Raw genomic sequence first — 21,955 nt, forward strand, 5'->3', positions numbered from 1 at the left:
ATTTGCTTTTAGATAAAAGAGATGATCGACATACTTATAGATTAAATCAAATTGGCCATGAGTTGATAATTACTGAAGTTGAACAATATATAGGAAGACTTATATCATTCTACTTTTGAATATGTTTAAAATTTTCCATAATAAAGTTTTAAAAAATCTCATTTTCATTGAAAAAAATCAGGAGTTTTGCAATTAAGTGACTTTTCTGACAACTCTGAAACCTGTATTTTAAAAATCACAGTTAAAAATTATTGATCCCCTTTCCTATTACTTTAATGACATATTCTCTCATTTTTATATTCAACCAACATACACACTTTAAAAAATCTTTGTTAAAACAACTACAGAAAAGCCTATATATATATATTTTAACCTGCAAGTATTTATTTTAATTACTCTTATTTGAAGGTCCTTATTTTTGGAAAATAGCAAGGCATTTTATTATCCACTCTTTCCATTCCTTAAAGGCTTCTACAGGTTTTGGCAAATTCACATTATCCTCATGACTATGTTTTGGAGGGAGGTGTGTTAGCAGATTCATCTTCAATCCATCTCACCAGCGCTTTGTACCCTTCCATAGTGCTACAGCCAATAGCATGCTGTAACTTGTGTAAACAGATAGGGTAAAGGTTTAGGGGGCACTGGTCAGCTTTTTCCAAATCTTTGGAACTTTGCACTAGATGTTCAAGCCACTGGCAGTGTTAAAGTCCAAATATGTGTCCAATCTCATAGGTTAAAGTCTTATAGGATCAAAGTGGCAAAACACTAGTCATTTCAGAAATGTAATAGTTATCAAAAATTGAATAGTCATTTGAAGGTGTTCTCTGCAGCTTCTTTACCTTGTCTTCATAAGATAAACTATAAAAAACCCGCCATACCTGACAAGGCTGAATATCCCCATACCATATGTTAAAGAGGCCTGTCCAAAGGCAAAATTCCAGGGAATCTCTTGGGTAAAGCTCAATCAGTGTTATTCTCACAACACAAAAGGCATCCTTAGGTTTCTAATTTTTTAGAACTTCAGGGTGTGCCCTACATGAATTTGTAGGTTTTGTATGTTATCACTGACTCTAAAAGAACACCTTGCAGAGACAGGAACTGGTTCTAGGAGCTTTACTGTCAAGCCACAGAAAAATGCTTCACCGTAGCCCTTGAGTCATTTAATATATTCTTCACTGATAACTCTGGTGTTTCCTAGAGATCCAATGCACTGTATATAAATACTGCATTTCTCTGGAGAGGGTGTCTTTCTGTAAGGATCACTGAAAAACTTTTCAAAAGTCTTGGGGAGCCTCAGGATGGGAGGTATCCAATCTGATCGCAAATGCAAGATGGGTCCAAAGGTATCACCGTCTGGCTGGAAGGCTTCATTTATCAAAAGCTGTTCCACCAGCATCTAACATTTACTGTGACACAAGTACTGGGTTCTTTAAGATGAGAGCTGTTTTTAGTGTCTGTTTAGAGTGCCATACTGTTTGCATAATGAAAGGTCTCTTCCATTCACATCCTGTTCCTACGTAGAGCTTTCATTTTTCTGTTTGAATGTGTTAAACAGCTGTTTCACCACGAGGCTTAAAAGGACCAGCATGTCTGGGGCCTGACCAGAAAAGCATTGTGCTGGGTGCCTTCATCCCCGACAGGCCTCCAAGACACCAGTTGCAGCCCCTGTGCAAGTGTCCATATTAGGCGTTTTTATATAATGCATATAAAATATTAATACCAGATATTAAACAGCAATACTAGAACCAATTTTTATAATTCATTTTATGTACTATCTGCTTATAAATAATTTCAGGATGCTTATAAAACTAAAAGTAAAAAATTGGATGATTAAAAATAAAAGTAGAAATTCAGACCATGTAATAAAAGCATACTGAGTAGTTCGTGGCAAATACTTGAGATGGACCAATTATTACTGATGGTCACTAAGTTAACCAGCTAATATCAAATAATTATGCTGAACTCATCAGTATTCACATTTGTCTCTAAAGACCAAAGGTTGTAATCTCTTGGCCTGAGAACTGGATTCAACTTGCAAATGTGTTTTGTTTGGCAGACAATGTTTTCAAAGAGATTTGACTCTAAATGCATTTAAACAAGACATGGTGACCACAAACCCAACTTATCCCTCACAAAGATGTTACCAAACTCCCTAGAAATGAGTTTAATATAAATGTATTTGCAACCATTGCCATATGGAAAAATGCTTTATTAGAACTTCGTAAGTAATTTATTCAGATCTTAAACATAAATTCTGGGTATCTTCAAATATAATTTTTAAAAAGACAAGAAATGCTATTCTAATGGGTGACACTGCCCATTTCTATAAAGGCTCAGGACACATGGATAGATAAAAAGTATCGTACTGGGCTTCCGTGGTGGCGCAGTGGTTGAGAGTCCACCTGCCGATGCAGGGGACACGGGTTCGTGCCCCAGTCCAGGAAGATCCCACATGCCGCCGAGCGGGTGGGCCCGTGAGCCATGGCCTCTGAGTCTGCGCATCCGGAGCCTGTGCTCCGCAACAGGAGAGGCCACAACAGTGAGGGGCCCGCGTACCGCCAAAAAAAAAAAAAAAAAAGTATCGTACTGCCTCTCTAACTTACTATCAGAGCAAATGTTGAAAATTACAATGCATTAATAGATCTACATCACATGAAACGGCTTATATTGGTTATTAAATACCTCCAGTTAGTTTTGGCAAGCGCTATTTTATAACCAATGATACAATGATAATGATGTGCCAGGCTCTGGTGTAGGAACTTTAACTACACTAATTCATTTAATCCTCAACACAGTTTTATGAAATAGATAGCATTATTATATCCATTTTAGTTAAAGATGTTAAGTTAGTTGCCCAAGGTTACATAAGTGTCAAGTAATGAGCTGAGATTTAGAACCAGGATGCCTGGCTAAAGAATTCAAGCTCTTAACCCCACAGAATATTAGTTCACTGGATATGAAGTGAAAGTCACATGTTTAGGATACCAGAAATGGAAGACCACATATATTACTCTATAATGAACATTTAAGAGCTAGACTTATACTTCGTTCAGATAGATCAACTTTAGCAGGGGGTAATAGAACAAATTAAATTTTTATTTACCTCTAGATGATAAGCTTCTTTGACAGATTCTACTTCTGCTGACAGTTTCTTGATTTCTGCTTGCATTCTTGCTTCTAACTGAGCTTCGTGTACTTGAGAAGCCCCCAATTCTTCAGCTAAATGTTTTCCATGAGCTTCCTTAAAATGACATATTAAGTAAAGGTTACATTACTTGTTTATTTGGTTATTATAGCTAAACAACTCAGCACATTTATAGAAGTATCTTAATCTTTTATAATACTATATACTCATACACAGTTACCATATTAGATGTATACTTTAAAAAATGTATTAATCTAGATTTTAATCTAGATGTTTAAGAGAGTACTAATGGGAAAGTATCAGTATATTGTTATCATAATGTAATAGAAGTTCACTAACCAATGCATTTTGTAAAATAAATTAATAACCACAGAACACTGAATTCTGGCAGATAATAGTCTGCTCTTAGGTACAGGTATGCATTTTTGCTCACCAGATGTGCTGTTTGCTTATCTACAGTCAGTTGTGTATTTAACCAGACCTATTTATGCTAGTTGTGTTTGTGACTACAATTATGTAATTTTATTATACATTATGAACATCGATGAGATATGCATGTAAAAGAAATGTTTTTATATGAAAACTAAGTTAAATGCTTTGAGACAATTCAATGAGTGAGTCACAAACATTTGCTATCCATTTAGAACCAGTCAGGATAGTTGTAAAATACTGTGTGAAATCCCATAAAAAATATAAGAGATGCTATCCTCTGACTGATTCACAAATGTCTTTTAATTCTTTTTCCATTTTAAGAAACCAAAATTGGAAACTATAGATGATGGAATATGAGTATGGTTTATGCAAGAAAGACTAAGTGGAATTTTAATCAAGTAACCCTACCATACACCAAGAACCAAGATTTGGTCCCACATTAAAAGATTAACGCATGAATGTAAACTTAGATTTTTGGGTTAAAATATAATACTTAAAGTGTCATTTAAAAAAAAAATAAATGTATTTATTTTGTTTATTATTTTTGGCTGCGTTGGGTCTTCATTGCTGCGCGGGCTTTCTCTAGTTGTGGCTAGTGGGGGCTACTCTTCGTTGTGGTACGCAGGCTTCTCACTGTGGTGGCTTCTCTTGTTGTGGAGCACAGGCTCTAGGCACACGGGCTTCAGCAGTTGAGGCACGGGGGCTCAGTAGTTGTGGCGCATGGGCCTAGTTGCTCTGCAGCATGTGGGATCTTCCTAGACCAGGGCTCGAACCCGTGTCCCCTGCATTGGCAGGCAGATTCTTAACCACTGTGCCACCAGGGAAGCCCTAAAGTGTCATTTTTAAAAAAAATTAATTTATTTATCTATCTTTGGCTGCGTTGGGGCTGCATTGGGTCTTCGTTTTTGCGCGCGGGCTGTCTTTAGCTGCATCAAGCGTGGGCTACTCTTGGTTGTGGTGCGTGTGCTTCTCATTTCAGTGGCTTTTCTTGTTGCAGAGCACTGGCTCTAGGTGCGGGGGCTTCAGTAGTTGTGGCACACGGGCTTCAGTAGTTGTGGCTTGCAGGCTCTAGAGAGCAGGCTCAGTAGTTGTGACGCATGTGCTTTGCTGCTCTGCAGCATGTGGGATCTTCCACGACCAGGGCTCAAACCCATGTCCCCTCCATTGGCAGGTGGATTCTTAACCACTGTGCCACCAGGGAAGGCCTAAAATGTCATTTTTAATAATTCCCCACTTTCACTTACTTATTTGATTAACTGAGCTTAGTTCATCAGATAAAATCAATTATACTACATTTAGATACTACTGATAAGGACAGAAATGAGATAAAAGTAGATAGCCTCCCTTTTCCTAGTAGACTCCCATGTGCCTGACATTCTAGTAAAAATTCCCTGTATATTTTTTATTAGTCTAACCACCCAGGAATGTGAATAAAAATGTCATTAGGTGAGAAAACCATAATTCAAAAAGAGTCATGTACCAAAATGTTCATTGCAGCTCTATTTACAATAGCCAGGACATGGAAGCAACCTAAGTGTCCATCAACAGATGACTGGATAAAGAAGATGTGGCACATATATACAATGGAATATTACTCAGCCATAAAAAGAAATGAAACTGTTATTTGTAATGAGGTGGATAGACCTGGAGTCTGTCATACAGAGTGAAGTAAGTCAGAAGGAGAAAAACAAATACCGTATGCTAACACATATATATGGAATCTAAGAAAAAAAATGTCACAAAGAGACTAGGGGTAGGACGGGAATAAAACACAGACCTATTAGAGCATGGACTTGAGGATAAGGGGAGGGGGAAGGGTAAGCTGTGATGAAGTGAGAGAGTGGCATGGACATATATACACTACCAAATGTAAAATAGCTAGCTAGTGGGAAGCAGCTGCATAGCACAGGGAGATCAGCTTGGTGCTGTGTGACCACCTAGAGGGGTGGGATAGGGAGGGTGGCAGGGAGGGAGATGCAAGAGGGAAGAGTTATGGGGAACATATGTACATGTATAACTGATTGACTTTGTTGTAAAGCAGAAACTAACACACCATTGTAAAACAGTTATACTCCAATAAAGATGTTAAAAAAAAATTCCTATGGAAGTACAATGGCTGCTTTAGGACATACTTTAAGACTTTACAGTGCCTCAGAAACATTATTATGTCATTAAAATGTAGATAAACTCATTCTTTCACACACACACACACACAAAATGTCATTAGGTTAACCAAGGCTAAATGTAAAAACACTTTCACTCAATTCCCATACTGAATTAGTAACCATAATAGAAAGCAGAGAAATCACAAGAACCTTTCTAGAATACCAATAAATACATTTTTCTTGAAGTCTAAGTAATTAACTCACATATCTCAATCTAAATATTTTTAAGCCAAGTTGTTAACTTTCTATCTAATACTAGGGAAATACAATGTATATTAGTGCTCTTGCTATTTAAAAGCCCTTTTCCTCCCCAAGGGTTCTGGACTGCAGGTTTCTAACCGTTATAAATTTAGATAGTCAGTTTTCATATATGAATGGCTACAAATGTAAAAATTTTTTACTAAAAAAGATTTATTAGAGACTTCCCTAGTGGTCCAGTGATAAAGAATCCGCCTTACAATGCAGGGGACACGGGTTCAATTCCTGGTCAGGGAACTAAGAGCCCACATGCCACGGGGCAACTAAGCCAGTGTGCCACAATTACTGAGCTCGCGTGCCTCAACCAGAGCCTGCGTGCCACAAGCTACAGAACCCATGTGCCCTGGAGCCCAAGCGCCAGAACTACAGAGCCCATGCACCCTGGAGCCTGCATGCCACAACTAGAGAGAAGCCCACGCGCTGCAACGAAGAGCCTGTGTGCTGCAATGAAAGATCCCACATGCCTCAATGAAGATCCCACGCGCTGCAACTAAGACACTATGCAGCCAAAAATAAATAAAATAAAATAAATAAATAATAAATAAATCTTTTTAAAAAAGATTTATTAGATTTATTTTTTTGTTTGAGTGATAGCTCAAATTCATTTGAAAGTCTGAAAGTGCTTTATAACTCATTTTATTGAAAACTAGTTTGACTAATACTCAGTTCTGAGAGACTTCCAAGTTACACTACAATGCTGTGCTAAATATAACAGTTTTTTTAAAATTTGGGTAAAATACACATGACATAAAATTTACCACCTTAACCATTTTTAAGTGTAAAATTTGGTGGCATTAAATACATTCACATTGTTGTAGAACACAATTAACTTTTGTAAAAACTATATTCTATTCAGTAAGGTAAAATTAGGATAGGGATTACTTTCTCTTTAGAGAGTTGCTTTATTTCCTCCAGTTCACTTGACAGCCTTTCTACTTCTCTCTGTGCTTGGACTTGTTGACGATGAGCCTCCACCAATTCTGTATGAGAGTTCTGCATCTGCTCCCGAGTTAGCCTCAATTCTTGCTCCAAATCTATGGCCTCCTTGTACTGAGTTGCAATGTACTGTTCCTGATCTTTCATAACCTGAAATGCACAAGATATTTGTAGGTTTCAAAATAAAATGATACAAATAACCTATTCTTACTCTGATTTCTCTTTTAATAAATGACTTACCCCCTCCCAACTAAACCTCTATATAATTTAACATATAATGAATATCATCCACTGTGAAACTGACATTCAGAAAATGTTTTCTTCTTTTTTTAATGATAAAAAAATGACAAAAGTACTGTAATAAATCTGGGACTCACTGGTATATTTTACATGACTTTAATATGCAAGCTGTATAATCCTTTAATATTATGGTGCAACATCACAGAATATATAATAATATAAAGAGAAGAAAGATGTTAATATTTGATTATACATGTCAAAGATGGAGAATATACTGGTGTGAATATCAAAACCTACCATTAATCCACACAGCTTGGTTAAGGATGATCTTACTCTCTGCAAAAGGGAAATTTGTTATTGGGACTACTACTCCCTCTGAAAAACTTTTACGTTCCTCAATTAAATCCCTAGTAAAGTATTATTTCTTAGAGAAAAAAAATCAGTAAAGAGTAAATTAGTTCTAAATTGGCTCAGTGAGGTAGATTAGATGGTAGATAATGACGCTTGACTTTACCGCTGATAAGAAGGAAAGAAACCAGCACAAGTCACTAGGACCCTAATGTCTAGAATGGGGGCCTAAGGTCCAACTGTGTTGTATATCAGTATAAATCTCATGTAAATATTTTTAGCCAGCCCTTGTTAGGGAACATGAAATGATTGAGCCAGTAACCTTTTTTTTTTTCTCACTGGGGCCCAAACTTAGTCTCAGAGACCCTGCTTAATTTATGTATTGATATATAATCCAACAAATATTTATTCATGCTTACTATGTGATATGTACTATTCTAGGTGTTGAGGATAAAGGAGTGAACAGAGGAGACAAAGTGGCTACCCTTGTGGAGTTTATATTCAACTGGAAGAGACAGATAATCAATTAATCAAACACAATAAAGAGCTATATATTAAGTTTTAAAGTGGAGTATAGTATTTAAAATCAAAAAAAGTTACATCCATGAGAGCTGTTAGAAGCAAATTCACTTTTTAAAAAAGGCAAGTGTGTGGAATGAGTTCAGTAGTCAACACACATGCAAACTGATGATATGAAGTCATCAAACTTTATCTGGCAACTCAATGTACTTGGCCTCAATAAAATACAACTATCTGTTAATTCATTCTCTGGATAGAGTCCCTAAGGACAAAGTAGTGCATCCTATTAATATCTGATCTTCAGTTCTATCACATAGTAGGTTCTCAATTAAAACATACATACATTTATTGACCAAGTGAGCATATATCATGGATTTACTATGTGAGAGATATCATGCGAATGCCTATAAGGAATATAAAGACAAATAAGATGATAACCTCATCTATAATTAGAACATCAGAATAAAGTAATTGAGATAAGGAAAATAATAGGTATCTGGCACAAATAATTAGCCTAAAAATACTTATGGCACAGTTTCTGTGCATACTAAATACCAATCGCATACTAAAACCAATCAGTTTAAAACATAAAGATTTATATCAATCTTGTTCCTTAGGAGGAAAATAATTTGCTTACACTTTCCATTTCTTTCATCTTTTCTTGTGTCCGTTCAGTTTCTTTTTTCAGTTGACTTATCTCCTGTTCATTTTGTAGTGTTATAAACTCTTTTTCTCGAAGCTGTTCTTTGGCATTTTGCAATTTTTCATTCAAACCTTCTATCTGAATTTTAAACAGAGCAATGTTAATGTAACTAAAAAAAAATAATTCTTCAGTCATAAGTGCAATCCAAGTAAGTCAGGTTTTAAACATGTATATCTAAAATAGCAAAATTTAAAAGTATGTTTTTCTTTTTTTTATTTTAGAAGAGAGTGAGTTTATAAGAACAAAGAGCCAAAAATGTGTTTTTCTTAAGACAACCATAACTTTGACATAAGCATCAGAATTCTTGTGCCTAATAAAATGCTTATATGTATACCTAAAATATACTAAAAGAGATGAAAGTCTCAATCACATTTGTATAAGAAAGGAAAATAAAGGTACGTTAAAACAACACACATTACATGGCCTTCAAAATAATTTTACAGGTAATTATCTGCATGAGGTAAAAAATAAAATTAGTGAAAACAAACTCCCTTTCTTTACTATGTTCCTTCCTTAGAGGCAACCACAGTTAACAGAATTACTTGCAAATCCTTCCAGAGATATTTTATACACATTCAGATATGCACACATTATAATAAATACGTGAACACGTTGACATACAAAAAAACTACATTCAAAATAACATTAAAAGGGTAAGCACTAGAAGCTGGGGAGTCAGAGAAAAGGAGAAATGTTGGTGGAAGGGTACAAAGTTTCAGTTAGGCAGGATGAATAAATTCTGGAGATACAATGTATGGCACAGTGAATGACTAGTAATACTATGTTGTATACTTGATAAGTGTTCTCATAAAAAAAAAGTAACTATATGAGGTTGCAGATACGTTAATTAGTTTGATTACTGTAATTATTTCATAATGTATATGTACATTAAAACATCATGTTGTACATCTTAAATATATGCCTTTTTTTGTCAATTATACCTCAATAAAGCTGCGGAAAAAAATTGAGAAGAAAATGAATATAACGTAGGATGTACAAGATAATTAAAATTATGCAGTATTGGGAATTCCCTGGCAGTCCTGTGGTTAGGACTCTGTGCTCTCACTGCCAAGGGTCCAGGTTCAATCCCTGGCTGGGGAACTAAGATCCCACAAGCTACACAGTGCAGTGAAAAAACAATAAATAAATAAATAAATAAATAAATAAAGTAAAATAATGCAGTACTTTTATTGTTTGTATTCTATTAAAAAGCTGTATTTGGGCTTCCCTGGTGGCGCAGTGGTTGAGAATCCGCCTGCCGATGCAGGGGACACGGGTTCGTGCCCCGGTCTGGGAAGATCCCACATGCCGCGGAGCGGCTGGGCCCGTGAGCCATGGCCGCTGAGCCTGAGCGTCCGGAGCCTGTGCTCCACAACAGGAGAGGCCACAACAGTGAGGCCCACATACCACAAAAAAAAAAAAAAAAAAAAAAAAAAAAAGCTGTATTGTGTGAATAACAGATGCTTACAGTTGAGTTATTTTTTAAAACAATTTAAGACACGTAATTTTTAATAATTTACCTGTTTGTTGCTTTCTTTAAGTTCCAATTCTGATTTCTCCAGAGTACCCTCTAATTTAATTATTTTCTGTTCCATTTCTCCCCTGTACTCACGAATAGTCATATCCAAATGTGTAACCTAAGTACAAAAGCAACATTAAGCTGTCATTCAATTTTATTCTACTGTGGAAAACTGTGTGCTTGGAATGTGATTTAGATTTGTTTATAGTGGGTATAACTAAAGAATAAATGCATCTCAAATAAATTATGAAAAAGAATGAGACAAATAATCATTGCTTAATAATACTGGATCTTGAGCCCGATATATGATTATGTTCACATAATAGACAAAATAAAATGATTCAAACTTCATTTTATGCTTGATAAAAGCTGCTAGGGCTTCCCTGGTAGTGCAGTGGTTAAGAATCTGCCAGCTAATACAAGGGACATGGGTTCTATCCCTGGTCCGGGGAGATCCCACATGCCGCGGAGCAACTAAGCCTGTGCACCACAACTACTAAGCCTGCACTCTAGAGCCCACGTGCCAAAACTACTGAATCCACATGCTGCAACTACTGAATCCTACGCACCTAGAGCCTGTGCTCCACAACAAAGAGAAGCAACCGCAATGAGAAGCCCGCACATTGCAACCAAGAGTAGCTCCCGCTCACCACAACTAGAGAAAGCCCACGCCCAGCAATGAAGACCCAATGCAGCCCCCAAAAATTAATAAAATTTAAGAAAATAAAGCTGCTAAATAACAAGGAAACATGAAAATTGTGGGATGCAGCAAAAGCACTGCTTGGAGGAACATCTAAAGCATTGAATGCATATATTAGAAAAGAAGAAAGGCCTAAAATCAATCATCTAAGCTTCCACCTTGGGTAACTAGAAAAGGAAGAGCAAATTAAATCCAAACTAAGCAGAAGAAAAAAATAATAAAAATTAGAGCAGAAATCAATGAAATTAAAATTGGGAAATCAATAGAGAAAATCAACAAAGCCAAAAGCTGGTTCTTTGAAAAGATCAATAATATAAATAAGTCTCCAGCCAGAGTAACTTAAAAAAAAAAAAAGAGAGGATATAAATTGCTAATATGAGAAACAAAAGAGGAGATATTACTACAAATCTCAAGGACATTAAAAGGATAATAGAGAAATATTACAAACAACTCTCTGCCCATGAATTTAATAAAACTAGATGAAATAGATGAGTTACTCGAAAGGCACAATCTGCCAAAACTCACACAAGAAGAAAGAGACAATCTGAATAAGCCTATAACTATTAAAGAAATTCAATCAATGATTAATAACTTTCCAAAACAGAAAGCACCAGACTCAGATGGATTCATTGCTGAATTCTACCAAACATTTAAGGAAGAAATTATACTAATTCTCTACACTCTCACTTAGTAGATAGAAGCAGAGGAAATACTAACTCATTCTCTGAGGCCAGCATTACCCTGATACCAAAACCAGAGACAATATAAAGAAAGAAAACTATAGACCAGTATCTTTCATGGACATAGATATAAAAATTCTCAATAAAATATTATTGAATCATACCTAATGATGTATAAAAAGAACTATACACCACAACAAGTGGGATTTTTTTCTAGGTATGAAAGGCTTTTTTAACATTTGAAAATTAATTAATGTAACTGATCACATCAATAGGCTAAAGAAGAAAATCACATGATCATATTAATAGATGCAGAAAAAACATTTGACAAAATCTGACATCATTCATGATAAAAACTCTTGGTAAACTAGGAATAGAGAGTAACTACCTCAACTTGATAAAGAATATCTAAAAAAAAACAACAGCTAACATCACACTTAACAGTGAGAAACTCAAAGTTTTCCCATTAAGATCAGATACAAGGCAAAGATATTCCATAGTACCACTTCTTTTCAACATTGTACAGGATGTCCTAGCTAATGCAGTAAGATAAGAAAAGGAAATAAAAGGTATACAGGTTGGGAAGGAAGACATAAAACTGTCTTTGTTTGCAGATGACATGATGATTTAGGTAGAAAATCCAAAGGATTTGACAAAAAAATTCCTGGAACTAATAAGTGATTATAGCAGGGTTGCAGGATACAAGGTTAATACACAAAAATCAATTGCTTTCCCATGTACCAGCAATGAACAAGAGAAATTTGAAGTTAAAAACAAAATTATCATTTATATTAGCATTCTCCAAAATGAAATAGTTATAAATCTAACAAAACATATTCAAGATCTATATATGGAAAACCATAAAACTCCAATGAAAGAAATCAAAGAATTATATAAATGGAGAGAGAGTTCATGTTCATGGATAGGAAGACTTAATATTGTCAAGATGTCTGTTCTTCCCAACTTGATGTATAGATTCAAGGCAATGCCAATCAAAACCCCAGCAAGTTATTTTGTGGATATCAACAAACTGGTTCTAAAGTTTATAGGGAGAAGCAAAAAACCCAGAAAAGCCAACACAATTTTAAAAGAGAACAAAGTTGGAAAACTGACATTACCCAACTTCAAGACTTACTAAAAAGGTACAGTAATCAAGACAGTGTGGTACTGATGAAAGCATAGGTGAATAAATCAATGGAACAGAAGAGACCAGAAACAAACCCCTGTTAATATAGTTGACTGATCTTTGACAAAGGAGCAAAGGCAATACAAGATGTCCTTCAATAGATGAATGGATAAATAAACCATAATATATCCAGGCAATGGAATACTATTCCATGCTAAAAAGAAATAAGCTTTGAAAGGACACGGAGGAAACTTAAATGCATATTACTAAGTGAAAGAAGCCAATCTGAAAAGGCTACAATACAATATGATTCCAACTGTATGACATTCTGGAAAAGGCAAAACTACCGAGACAGCAAAAAGATCAGTGGTTGCCAGGGTTGGGATAAGAGGGAGAGGGATGAATAGGTGGGGCACAGAGGAATTTTAGGGCAGTGAAAATATTCTGAATGATACCATAATGATGGATAGCTGTCCAAACTCCTAGAATGTATAACACAAAAGTAAACTGAAATGTAAACTATGGACTTGGGGTGATTATGAAGTGTCAATGTATCAATAGGTTCATCAGCTTTAACAAATGTACCATTCTGGCAGGGAATGTTGATAATGGGGAAGGCTGTGCATCTGTGGGGGTGGGGTGTTTACAGGAAATCTCTGTACCTGCTGCTCAATTTTGCTGTGAACCTAAAACTGCTCCAAAAAATAAAGTCTTTAAAAAAAGATGCTGCTAAATAATGCCTTCTGAATATTTTTGTTCCTCCAATAAATACTAGCTGAGCAAGTAACACCTTTAATCTCATTTTCTTCTGATATACAGTATTATAAGAGATCAAAAGGTTCAGATACTAAGCTAACCTTCATTCCCCAAAATCCACCTGCTATAAAAATAGCAAGATAAAGAGAGATGACATATTTCTAATTTTAAAAATATTTATGTGCACAGAAAAAAGAAATAGCTATAAAGGGACTTCCCTGGTGGCACAGTGGTTAAGAATCTGCCTGCCAATGCAGGGGACACAGGTTCTAGCCCTGGTCCGTGAAGATCCCACATGCTGCACAGCAACTAAGCCCACGAGCCACAACTACTAAGCCCATGCACCACGACTGAAGCCCGCACACCTAGAGCCCATGCTCCGCAACAAGAGAAGCCAACTCAATGAGAAGCACACACACAGCAATGAAGAGTAGAGAAAGCCCACTCATAGCAACAAGACCTAACACACAAAAATAAATAAACGAATTTTTTAAAAAGCTATAAAAATGTCTATTTTGCCAAAAAGAGGGGACCTCTGAAACCTTGTGTGATTGTATTTTAACAGAAAATTTCATTAAAATATAGTTTTTTATATATATATATACATATATATATATATATATATATATATAGTTAAGAAAACCAACTTGAGCTGCTCTTTGCTTTAGCTCCCAATTTCTCTCCTTAAGTGCCTGATCCATTTCAAGGAGTTCTTGCTTTTTGTCTTCAATCTCCATCTTGCATTCCCTGAAATTTATCAAAGTGAAAAAGATCTAAGCAAATAAATAGGAATACTATAGCTTCAAAAAAATCAAATCAAGTGGGTTATCTTTCCTGTAAGTTAAAAGTGATAGGATATATTCAACTATTTCAGATTGAGTGCTCAAACTAAAGGAATAATGTATAAAGAAAATGACTGATATCAATGCAACTACTTTAACAGTGTTCTAAAAAGGCAAAAGTTAACTCAGATTCTACTATTGGAGACAATTTAAGCTAAATGTTAAAAGCACTACCAGGGAATCAGATTGAATCAGTAAAAGAATTTTAAAAATATATCTATATTTTTTCATCTATAGATCAAAGGAGTGTTTGAAAGTCTTTTATATATAATAGCTGTGAGTTCACTATAATTGAATGAGGCATTTATCCCATGATTGATGTCCCTGATATTCAAAGCTCAGTAAATGACCACTGTATTTCTTATGGGAATTTTTTTTAACATCTTTATTGGAGTATAATTGCTTTACAATGGTGTGTTAGTTTCTGCTTTATAACAAAGTGAATCAGTTATACATATACACATGTTCTCATACCTCCTCCCTCTTGCGTCTCCCTCCCTCCCACCCACCCTATCCCACCCCTTTAGGTGGTCACAAACCACCTAGCTGATCTCCCTATGCAATGCGGCTGCTTCCCACTAGCTATCTATTTTACATTTGGTAGTGTATATATGTCCATGCCACTCTCTCACTTCATCACAGCTTACCCTTCCCCGTCCCCATATCCTCAAGTCCATGTTCTAGTAGGTCTGTGTCTTTATTCCTGTCTTGCCCCTAGGTTCTTCATGACCTTTTTTTTTTTTTCTTAGGTTCCATATATATGTGTTAGCATACGGTATCTGTTTTTGTCTTTCTGACTTACTTCACTCTGTATGACAGACTCGAGGTCCTTCCACCTCACTACAAATAACTCAATTTCATTTCTTTTTATGGCTGAGTAATATTCCATTGTATATATGTGCCACATCTTCTTTATCCATTCATCTGTTGATGGACACTTAGGTTGCTTCCATGTCCTGGCTATCGTAAATAGAGCTGCAATGAACATTTTGGTACATGACTCTTTTTGAATTATGGTTTTCTCAGGGTATATGCCCAGTAGTGGGATTGCTGGGTCATATGGTAGTTCTATTTGTAGTTTTTTAAGGAACCTCCAAACTGTTCTCCATAGTGGCTATATCAACTTACATTCCCACCAACAGTACAAGAGGGGTCCCTTTTCTCCACACCTACTCCAGCATTTATTGTTTCTAGATTTTTTGATGATGGCCATTCTGACCAGTGTGAGATGACATCTCATTGTAGTTTCGACTTGCATTTCTCAAATGATGAATGATGTTGAGCATTCTTTCATGTGTTTGTTGGCAATCTGTATATCTCCTTTGGAGAAATGTCTATTTAGGTCTTGTGCCCATTTTTGGATTGGGTTGTGTTTTTTTGATATTGAGCTGCATGAGCTGCTTGTAAATTTTGGAGATTAATCCTTTGTCAGTTGCTTCATTTGCAAATATTTTCTCCCATTCTGAATGTTGTCTTTTTGTCTTGTTTATGGTTTCCTTTGCTGTGCAAAAGCTTTTAAATTTCACTAGGTCCCATTTGTTTATTTTTGTTTTTATTTCCATTTCTTTAGGAGGTGGGTCAAAAAGGATCTTGCTGTGATTGATGTCATAGAGTGTTCTGCCTATGTTTTCCTCTAAGAGTTTGATAGTGTCTGGCCTTACATTTAGGTCTTTAATCCATTTTGAGTTTATTTTTGTGTATGGTGTTAGGGAGTGTTCTAATTTCATACTTTTACATGTACCTGTCCAGTTTTCTCAGCACCACTTATTGAAGAGGCTGTCTTTTCTCCACTGTATGTTCTTGCCTCCTTTATCAAAGATAAGGTGACCATATGTGCATGGGTTTATCTCTGGCTTTCTCAGATTCTACTATTGGAGACAATTTAAGTTAAATGTTAAAAGCACTACCAGGGAATAAGACTGAATCAGTATAAGAATTTTAAAAATATATCTATATTTTTTCATCTATAGATCAAAGGACTGTTTGAAAATCTTTTATATATAATAGCTGTGAGTTCACTATAATTGAATGAGGCATTTATCTCATGATTGGTGTTTCTGATATCCAAAGCTCAGTAAACGACCACTGTATTTCTTATGGGAATTTTACTCAAAATGACACCTTACATTTAGTGAAGTATTGAAGTATAATATAGAAATATTTTAAATGTATTTTTTATAAATTCTAGCACTCTTAAAACACTAACTTATGAATAATTTTATATTATAAATGCTTAAAATGACACAATTTTAATATTTATATCACTCTGAAGCCTCTGATCAGAGAATTTTAATTTCGAACTCTAAGTTCTGATATCACAAAATGTTGTTGATCTTGAATCTTCATGATTTTCCAATCTTAAATATAAAACAATATAATAAGGTACTGACTTTAAAAAGCAGATTCTGAACTTCTTTAATGAGCTGTTTACTGTTCTCCTAAAAGCCTGAAGAGTTCATACAAGGCTATACTTATATTCTAAAAGTAATATGAAATGAATTCTAAAGATAACTCTAATTGCTGTCTATATGAATAGCTGCTCTTCCAAAATTCAGCTACTAGCTAGAATTTTAAGTTTGTTTTACTTCTTTTATCCATTCATTCCCTTAATCATTTAGCAAATATTTATTGGATGTTTCTTATATGTCAAGGTTCTATGTACTGTGGAATTGCTATTCGTCACATAGAGCTTACATTCTACTAGATTGAGAGATGGACTATAAATAATAAATAACACAAAAAATATAATATAAAGTGCTATGTTAGAACATTAAATACAGTGATGAGATTGTGACTGGGAGGCTATGTTAGAATAGGTGGTCAGGGAAGGGCCCTTTGAGGTAATGTGAAGGGTATGAAGAAGCTGGCCATACAACCATTACTTCAGGCCACAGAAACAGCTATGGCAAAAGTCCTAAGGTGGGAAAAAACTTGGTAAACTTTAAGTACAATAAAAAGGCCAGGAGCAAGGAGAACAATATGAAATGAGGCCAGAGAAGTAGGCAGGAACCTTAGGCTTTTATTACAGGAAAAGGAGCTTGTATTTTTTTTTCAATTGTGGTAAAATACATATAAGATTTACCATTTTAACCACTTTAAATTGTACAATGCAGTTACACTAAGTACATTCACAATGTTGTGTAACCATTACCACTATTTCCAGTACTTTTTCATCATTCTGAATGGAAACCCCATATCCATTAGCAATTTTTTTTCCATTCTCCCTTCCCCCAGTCCCTGGCAACAATTAATCTGCCTTCTATCTCTATGGATTTGCTAATTCTGGATATTTCATATAAATGGAATTATGCAACATATATGTGGTTTCTTTCATTTAGTGTAATATTTTCAAGGTTCATCCATGTTGTAGCATGTTTCAGTACTCTATTCCTTTTCATGGCTGATTAATATTCCTTGTATTGATACATCACACTGTGTATATCCATTCACAACTATCAGTGTCCAGCTGGGTCATTTCCACTTATTGGCTATTGGGAATAGCTGTACTATGAACATTTGTGCAAAATTTTTGTTTGAACACCTGTTTTCAATTCTTTTGGGTACTTACCTAGGAGTGGAATTACTGAGTTATATGGTTAATGTATGTTTAATTTATTGAGGAACTGCCACACTGTTTTCCACAGAGGCTGTAACCATTTTAGTTTACCATTTGTTATTTTCTGCTTGGATTTTTTTGTTTGTTTTTATTATGGCCATCTTAGTGGGACTGAAGTGGTATCTCATTGTGGTTTTGATTAACATTTCCCAAGGAGCTTGGTTATTATTCTGAATCCTTTGGGAAGCCATTAGAAGATTAAGTAGGGAAGCAATATGATCTGATTTATGTTTTGAATCATAAACTTAAATCAATTCTGTGGAGAATGAATTGTGGGGAAAGTCAAGAATTTAAGCTGGTAGACCAGGTGGGAAGCCACAGCAACAGACCAGGTGAGAGATGATGATGGCTTGTGCTAAGGTGGTAGTAGAAAAAATAAGAAATCAATAGATTTCAGAATATGTTTTGGAAATAAAGTTGACATGACTTGCTAACAGACTGGATGAAAAAAGGGAGGGAAAGAGATAAAAATAATCTTATAGATTTCTGTTTTAAGCAACTGCATAATAATGAGATGGAGGAAGGGCAGGGTTATGAGTAAAAAAAATGAATTGTTTTAGCCACGTTTCAGATGCCTCTTTAAAATACTTCAGTGGAGATAACAAGTAGGTCATTAGATATGAGTTCGGAGTTTGGAGAAGAGGTCTTTCTAGAGATATAGGTTTGGAAGTCTCTAACACATAGTATTTAAAGCTATGTGAAATTTACCAAGAATGAGTTTGTGGTTAGAAAAGAGAAGGGGTCCTGCTCTGAACCACAGGTTACAATATCTAAGATTCTGGGTCACCTTGCTACTCTCTATCCTGTTCTTTCATTACACATTTCACATCCTGGTCTGTTTTCCTTTTCAGAATCCATTTCCCACACTTTGGCTCCAGTCTGGCTCTCCACCCCTACTCACCACAGATGTGTACTGGAACAGCACTTTATGCTACTGCTGCTAATCTAAGAACCCAAATTTTAGAGTTGGACAGACTTGTGTTTCACTCCCCTCTCTGGACTCTACTATCTGACTTTGGGCATTTTACTTAATTTTCTCAAGCCTCAGTTTTCTCAAGCATAAAAAGGTGATAATAAGCAACTCATAGGTTTGTTGTAAAGAAATGACTGAGATCATATATGAAGTCCCTGCCATAGTCCTGGCACAAAATTAGGGCTTAACACAAAGAACAACATTGTTATTGTTAATATTATTTTTCTATTAATCACTGCTGTATGCTGGTCCAATCATTTTTTACCACTACGGGATACAGGAGAGGGCCAATGTAAAATGGTCCGAAGAACAAGGATGGAAGTATTAGCCAACAGCAACAGCTATATTTGTGAGATGGAGCATGGGATGAACTGCCTAGGATGAGACACAGTGAGCTAAAGGCAGCTGAGATGTTTGGACATCTAGAATTCAACAACAAACTCTATAGTATGACCCAAGGACTAAGGGTAATAAAGTGAAATATCTGTAATTGTGATATCATTTCTTAGTATTTAACTCACCTAAGTTCAGCTGTGAGATTCTTTATAGTAGTGTATTTTTCCTCTAATGATAACTGAGCCTTCTGTAGAACATCTCTCAATTCCTGGAGTTGTCTTAAAGTACTCTTTAATTCTCCATGAGCCTTTTGTAGTTCAGTCTCTAGTACTTCCCGTTTCTGCAAGACTTCTGTTAGTTCAGTTTCAGTGTGGTGCTGTAACTTTTCTAACTCCTTCACTGTTAAAAGCAGAGAATAATTTTAGAATTATATATATCAACTATTTGTTATTCAGAAATTTGTAAGCAATTATAATTAAGAATATCCAATTTTATTCATCAATAAGAGGCAAAATACCACTGACTGTCCCTTCCCCGTCATCTCAAATTCTCACTTTATTTCATTTCTTTAAATATACAAATGCAGGCAGCTAAGCTGAGCTAACCTGTTGCTTACCAGAGTTTGTTTTCTTATCTAGTTCTGTCTTTGTCTGTTCTAATATCATGTCTAACTGAGAGAGATGCATTGCTTTATTTTCTCCATCTCGTTTTAGGTGTTTTATTTCTTTTTCCATTTTATACAGTTCTTCTTTGTAGTGATCCATCTCAAGTTTTACTTGCCTAATTAAAAACAAAAAATAAAATAAATAATAATTTGGAAACTTAAAAATCAACTAACATCTCTGAACAAAGTCTGCGAGTTATATAAAGACAAATATCAGCAAAATGTCTAGTCATCATGGGATGAATTGGGAGACTGGGAGACTGGGATTGACATATATACACTAATACGTATAAAATGGATAACTAATAAAAACCTGCTGTGTAAAAAAAAAGTCTAGTCAGAATCTTAAATCACCTATTATATTGTTAAAAATGCTCCAACTAATAGATTGTAATTCTGTACCAATTACATGCCACTAAACACAACTATATGATGTGTTTACCTAGTAGACTACCTGGCACACAAAAGGTGCTCAATGAATTTGTTTTCTTTCTATTTGGAGATATTTTAATTGTTTTTTTGATGTGAACCATTTTAAAGTCTTTATTGAATTTGTTACAATATTGCTTCTGTTTTATGTTTTGGCTTTTTGGCCGTGAGGCATGTGGGATCTTAGCTTTGTGACAAGGGATGAACCCGCACACCCTGCACTGGAAGGCGAGGTCTTAACCACTGGACCACCAGGGAAGTCCCTGAGATATTTTAATTTTAAAACAGATCCAGGGCTTCCCTGGTGGCGCAGTGGTTGAGAATCCGCCTGCCGATGCAGGGGATGCAGGTTCGAGCCCTGGTCTGGGAGGATCCCACATGCCGCGCAGCGGCTGGGCCCGTGAGCCATGGCCGCTGAGCCTGCGCGTCCGGAGCCTGTGCTCCGCAAAGGGAGAGGCCACAACAGTGAAAACCCGCGTACCGCAAAAACAGATCCAAGGAGATATATAACAGATAAATTTTAACTCTAAACCCTTTTGGGAGAGAAAAACAGTTTTATAAATTATAGTTTTAGAGTGAAAGAAGCAATAGTTGGAACAGAGAAAAACCCTGCTTCATGAAGAGAAGATCTTGGAACTAGGATATATCTTTCTTATGAAGTTTATTCATCTAGTTCATAAGCTTCCTACTAGTAATTAGAACTTATTTTACCCACTGAATGTGCCTATTAGCTATAATTAAGCAGAATTTTTGTCTAGAAGTCAAAGGGTGGGAGTAAGAAAAGAAAGAAGCAGTTACTTCAATTTTCTTAGTGAAACAAAAGCAAGATCATCAGTGAGAGCAAGGGTTGGGGAGGGGTTATTAGAGTTTTGAAGGAAAAGGCAAAGGTGTAAAAGAGTCCTCTACAAGAGTAAGTAACATTGTGATTGCCAGACAGACAGCATTAAGAAAATGCTTAAGGTTTTGAAGTTATGGGTATAAAGTGAGACTGGTCAGTGTGGTTATATTTTTCTCCAGCCTCTGTAAAGATGCAAGCATGAATTAGTCTAAGTTGGATTTTTAGTTCTGTGTACCACAAAGTAAGAGAGAGGTAAAGGAGTTGTGGGTTTATGTAAATCAGTGATTTTAATGACTAATTAGAATTTAATCTAGGTAAAGAGAGGAGAAAGGGCATTAGGGAATGAGACAGTGGTAGAACTGATAGATCAGAGGTCCTAGCTACATCAAAGAATCGTTGAATTGGGGGTATTAAAGGGAATGAGGTAATAATATAGAGGTAGATGCATAGTATTCAGATTATGTTGAAATAATGGAGATATCAGAAACGATAAGATCTAGGATAAATCATGTGAGTGAGTAGCTGAGGATCAGCTAGATAGATGTATATTGAAATTCCCAAGAATAAAGACAGGAGTAGTGTTGGAGACAGCTATGTAAGTCAGGTGGCCTGTAGGTGTCAGCAACAATGAGGGATGATATGATCTGATGACATGAGGTTCATGGTGTATGTCATACTATTCCACATCTCAACCCTGTGGTACAAGAACTATGGGGAAAAGTTTTTACTT

General features: G+C 35.7%; 1 protein-coding gene and 1 pseudogene across 1 annotated transcript in view; both read right to left on the reverse strand.

The window, feature by feature from the left end:
- The window catches only part of CCDC18 (coiled-coil domain containing 18), a 125,862-nt gene that overhangs the window by 19,485 nt on the left and 84,422 nt on the right, over positions 1–21,955 (reverse strand). Inside the window, exons 22-28 of the mRNA XM_067042527.1 lie at positions 19,911–20,074; positions 19,480–19,693; positions 14,175–14,274; positions 10,267–10,383; positions 8,681–8,824; positions 6,883–7,086; positions 3,104–3,241 (exon numbers count right to left, since the gene is read on the reverse strand). Coding sequence (XP_066898628.1) covers positions 3,104–3,241; positions 6,883–7,086; positions 8,681–8,824; positions 10,267–10,383; positions 14,175–14,274; positions 19,480–19,693; positions 19,911–20,074 — 1,081 coding nt within the window. The remainder of the gene's footprint in view (positions 1–3,103; positions 3,242–6,882; positions 7,087–8,680; positions 8,825–10,266; positions 10,384–14,174; positions 14,275–19,479; positions 19,694–19,910; positions 20,075–21,955) is intronic.
- Positions 413–1,481, reverse strand: LOC131767257 (archaemetzincin-2 pseudogene; annotated as a pseudogene).

Source organism: Kogia breviceps, chromosome 1 (assembly GCF_026419965.1).
Source record: "Kogia breviceps isolate mKogBre1 chromosome 1, mKogBre1 haplotype 1, whole genome shotgun sequence".
Taxonomy (NCBI): domain Eukaryota; kingdom Metazoa; phylum Chordata; class Mammalia; order Artiodactyla; family Physeteridae; genus Kogia; species Kogia breviceps.